The 4,776-nt window shown below is 36.8% G+C and overlaps 1 protein-coding gene across 2 annotated transcripts; it reads right to left on the bottom strand.

The window, feature by feature from the left end:
- Positions 1-260: 260 nt before the first annotated feature.
- LOC147607110 (uncharacterized) lies at positions 261-1,312 on the bottom strand. Of its 2 annotated transcripts, XM_086791402.1 has the most exons (3): positions 1,118-1,290; positions 857-1,017; positions 261-723 (listed from the first exon to the last, which is right to left on the bottom strand). In XM_086791402.1, the coding sequence occupies exons 1-3, from the start codon at positions 1,143-1,145 to the stop codon at positions 337-339; spliced, it is 576 nt and encodes a 191-aa protein (XP_086647528.1). In that variant the 5' UTR covers positions 1,146-1,290; the 3' UTR covers positions 261-336. The 2 variants fall into 2 exon arrangements, with proteins under 2 accessions (XP_086647528.1, XP_086647526.1); XM_086791400.1 differs by having other exon boundaries at positions 261-1,017; positions 1,118-1,312.
- Between the last annotated feature and the right edge of the window lie 3,464 nt (positions 1,313-4,776).

Genomic DNA, 4,776 nt, shown 5'->3' with positions numbered 1-4,776 from the left:
GCTGAAAAGTTAAATACAGACAATGGAATCAACTAGTCACTATTTGCACATTTTGGGGTGCATGGTAAATACATGTAATAAGAATTAGAATGGATAGACCTAAAGAAGATTACCACCGAGGTTGCCTTTTTTGACGGGCACCCTTGCCCGTCAAATTTGATAGGAAGAAAGGGCTGAGACTTGCAAGTATTTCACCATTAAAATGTGTAATTTATGATGGTTGAGAAATGTTTTTACAAGTTTTTTAACACCCAAAAACGTTCAAGCTTTGGAATATAGATTTTTTATTATAAAGAATGTCACCATTTATAACGTGTGGACAAACGACGACTAGTCCTATGATGCTTTTGTGTTGGAGTGGTGGTGTGCTGCAATGCGGGTGAAATGGTACAAGCAAACCATGGCCAAATCACAGCCAAAGAAGAACCATGGGAGCATGCTAAAGTTGGCTCCAAAGGTGGTGCAAAGCCAAGGGTCGAGCGGGACGGACGCCAGGGCCACAAGGGCGCCCGCAACAGCACAAGCTAGCCAAGCCAAGGCCGCCCGCCCATGGACACCCTTGCTTGCCTTCACCACAAACCAAGCCCCCCACACAAAAGCAAGGCCGGCAGGCCCCAAATACAGCAAATCCCTCACCACTTGCGCTCTCTGCATAGCCACGGCCAAGACTACACCATAGCTTGTCCCCATGAAGCTCCTCCACTTTGTGTTCCTATCGTCCACCTGGAAGAAAACGCAGAAGGCCGCCATTATGGATGCGCAGGAGCATGCCGTGGACACCACGTCCATCATATAGAAAACCTTGATAGGGTTGATGCAGTGATAGAAAAGGCCCCCTATGCTCATTATCCCATACCATAGAAAAGCAACGCCCCAGGTGAATGAACCCCTTCTGGCCTTGCTTGTGAAGGCGTTGTACAGGAGGGACGCTCCGTGAGATAGCCCTATCAAGACACCCAACAGGCAGAAGATCGAAGCGTATGGCCACATCAGGGCCAACGTTCTCTCTTGAGACACCTGCAAGATGGGGTTAAGAAAAATTAAGCTAACAATGTTGGGTTTGTGATTGGATTAACGACAATTAAGCTGACCATATTGGATTAATATATATACATACTTGCAGTGAGATCTGTGGTCGCGGGCATAGCTGCTCCACGCTCGCAGGGAAAATCATGCCCCAAGCGCTTTGGATGAAGGGGTGAGAGCCCACGAAGGTCTCCACAGAAGGGAAGAAATCCCTTACCAGAGCTGCAGACATGGTGGTGCGGTGAAAAGAAGCTCTCTGCTGTTTGTCCATCACAAAAGCTGCCGTGTTTTCCTTTAAAAGACTTTTCTTTGGGATTTGACGCGTGTACCCTTTTCTTAATCTCCAACTTTATTTCAAATTTTGAGTCCTTTTTTAAAAAATCTGGTTTTTTAAGGTCTACCTTTGCAAACGGTAGACCTTCTCTTTCAGTGGTGGCCAAAGGCAAGAAGATGGTACCTCAAAGAAAAACACCCCAATTACACCTTTGTGGCTTTTATTGAGAAGTGGTGAAAGTTTGGTTTGGCAAACAAGTGTTGGGGAAGCTGCCTGCCAAAGGGTATACGTCTGAAGTAATGATGATAGCATGTATACAGCTGGGATACCATGTATCTTGCAGCCAGTCTTCCTTTGTTTGGGAAGATGAGAGATGGGAACTTTTATGTAAGCTACTCAATTGCAATGTAAAGGATCTCGAATAGGCTCTAGTCTTGGGCATCTATGAACTTTTTGTAAAGGAGTTTCTGTGAGAATATATATATATATATATATATATATATATATATATATATATATATATATATATCCCTAAAAAAAGTGGTTCAAAATTAGTATAAAAATGCTTGTGGGTTCAAAAAATAGATTTATAAGCCTTAAGAAGAATCCCTCCCTTCTTTCTTTCTCTCTCCCTCTCTCACACACACACACAGTTATGGAGAAATTTCCTTTGGTTGTCATGCATTGTGCAAAGTGTAAGCTTGTAGGTGAAGAATTATGAGAAAATTACAAGGCATGTCGTATATTAACTCGGGGATGAGTGAAAGACATGTAAGATAGCACGTGAGTTTGTGAGTGCAACCTAAGGGGTTTTATTCTCACAAGGACTTACAAAAGAATACATACACAAGGAGTTTTTTAATTCAAGAAGCAGAAAAGTTGATACAAAGTAGAGGTATATTTATCATCACAAAATTTACGAAAGAGGTGTATTTAGATTATAAAAACCCAAAGATATGGGGTTTGACTCCTTGAAAGTCCATGCCACATGGGGGCTTTACATACTTTCAATTCAGCTCTCTTTCAAACAAGATTGCAAAACCCCTTCAACAACTTGTTATCGAAAAAATGCCACTATAAAACCACACTATCCAACCAAACATTCTCTCTCTTTCTCTCTCTCTCTCTCCCATTTAATACATTGTGAGTTAAACTCATCAATTATTAAATATCATGGGCATGTGTATTTATTCCATTGAATGAAGATAGAAAACCATGATCAGTTGTAAATTGAATCAACAGATCAAGAACAAGGTCATAACCCCAAATTTCGCATAGTAATTTAACCTTATTAATCAAGGAGTATTTATCAAATAATAAAAACAATGTCATATATGAATACTAAAAAGCAACATCATGGATATGATTAAATATGATATAACTAATCAAATGAGACAATAAGAGACACTTAATATTTAAAGATCAAATTTAATTCAAGTAAAAAATATGATTATTACCTTGATAGACTTGTGAATCATAGGTGTGAGTATTCAAAAGTTGTTGTTCTTTCTCCTTTCGTCTTTGCCATTTTGTCATAAATGTTGTTTTCTCTTTAGCCCAAACTCCCTTAAAACTATCATAATACAATTTGTGGGATAGGTAGTTGTAGTATTGTCTTGAAATTGATCAAATTCTTGATCTTGATTAGGTCTAGTAATAGTGGCTAAATCATAACAATGTTACAAATTATCAAGGTATGAGCCTTTTGTGACAACACATACATTTAAATAATAAGATAGTCATAAAAAATATAAGGACCAAAGCTTTACTTAAAAAATTCTAGCATGCTATGAGGAACTTGGATCATGAACAAAAGGTCGATCTATAGTGAGTGGTATTGAAAAAAAAATTAAGCGAAGTACTATAAACTAAAGGAAATCTTCAAATGTTGCAAGCATTACTATTGGGGAAAACAAGTAATAATGATGAGTGGTCTCATTTTTTTTAAAGTGCAATGTGCATTAAAATATGTGCTGAGTATACAAAGCCACATGCATGCTAGGCTTTACATGTGATCTAGGTGACTTCATTTGTTCAAGATATTCACTACTATGAGTAGACGTGTGTTGAGTAGGTAGGTTGGGATAAAATACACAAGAAGGTGATAAAGATAGGCAACATGCATGTTAAAGGAGAGGAAGGACACAATCTAAATCTCATGAAAATAGGAGATCATCTTATTTTTGTTCTTATTTTCTTAAATTTCCATTAATGTAGCTTTAATGTAAACATATTAAATGCACTTTCCTTTGCAAGTGACATGATCTTATTTAAGTGTCGACTACATGGCATTCTTCCTTACATAAAGCTTTGGTGACATATGATGGGTTTTTGTCGAGAATACTAATACTAACTAGGTGCCTAACTTTAAAACTCTAACTTGGCTTAAATAAAGCAAAACATAGTATACTTGGGAAACCCTAGATGTGATGCCATTTGTATAGGCCCGTATGCATGTGGCATAAAGGCAAAGGTAAATCACTCACCTTTTTCTTGAAAGATAGAAACACTAGGCACAACAAGAGGAGGCATGCTAAAGGCATATATTTGTGGAAGAATTAGGGTTTCCAAGAGCCCCTTTCAATCCATGCATTCATTGACATGATTCTTGAAGATAAACTATCACACAAAGAAACATGTGTTCTTTCTTATATTTTATCTTTGCGATCATTTTCTTCGACACATAATACTATTTAATTTTGAGCTACTTGCAAGGCAAAGCATAGAAAGGCTCTTGCACAAAGCAATCATGGTATTTAAAAGATAAGTAGCTTGATAAAACATAATAAACTAGGGTTTCTATAAGTTAAATAACTTAATATAGTAAATCAAATAGGGTTTTTAGAAGCTATTTCACTTAATATACTAAGTCAAATAGGGTTTTTGTAAGGTAAATAACTTAAAACATAGTTAAAAATGGTTTTTGAAGTTTTTTCTTGATGTAAGAAGCTGACCTTAAGGTAAATGGTTTTTGGAGTTCTTCCTTGAAAATGGTTTTTGGAGTTCTTTCATGATGTAAGATGTTGACCTTAAGGTAAATAACTTAAAGCATAATTAAAAAGGTTTTGGGAGTTCTTTCTTGATGAAAGAAGCTAACCTTAAAGGTTTAACTTGAAGTCTTTGATTAAAATAATTAGGGTTTTGGGAAGGCTTTGATTGATAAACCTTAGCTTAAGAACTTAGCTAAAAACTTTGGATAATACATAGACTAAGGAGGGCTTTAGCCCTTGAGCTTGTTGACTAATATATGGACCACCCTTTATGGTGTTTGACATAGGCTCACTACAATAATCTACACATATTGCAAGAGAGAATCATGAGGTTTTTTTCAAAAGTTTAGGCCAAAAATTTAGAGCAAGATACTGGGCCACATAATATCATTGAAATTTTAAATAATAATCATCAAAGTTTTAGAATAATCCCCCATAATAATTATTTAATGGTGGGGTTATAGTCACAAAGGTTATGGAGAGGTC

The sequence above is a fragment of the Cibotium barometz genome, chromosome 56, assembly GCF_041138505.1.
Source record: "Cibotium barometz isolate CiBa-2024 chromosome 56, ASM4113850v1, whole genome shotgun sequence".
NCBI lineage: Eukaryota > Viridiplantae > Streptophyta > Polypodiopsida > Cyatheales > Cibotiaceae > Cibotium > Cibotium barometz.
This window is presented reverse-complemented; position numbering and strand designations above follow the sequence as displayed.

Coding starts and splice junctions, on each gene's coding strand:
- LOC147607110 (XM_086791400.1), bottom strand. CDS start 1,297: ATGGACAAACAGCAGAGAGCTTCTTTTCACCGCACCACCATGTCTGCA. Junction 1,018..1,117: donor GACCACAGATCTCACTGCAA/GTATGTATATAT, acceptor CCCATCTTGCAG/GTGTCTCAAGAGAGAACGTT.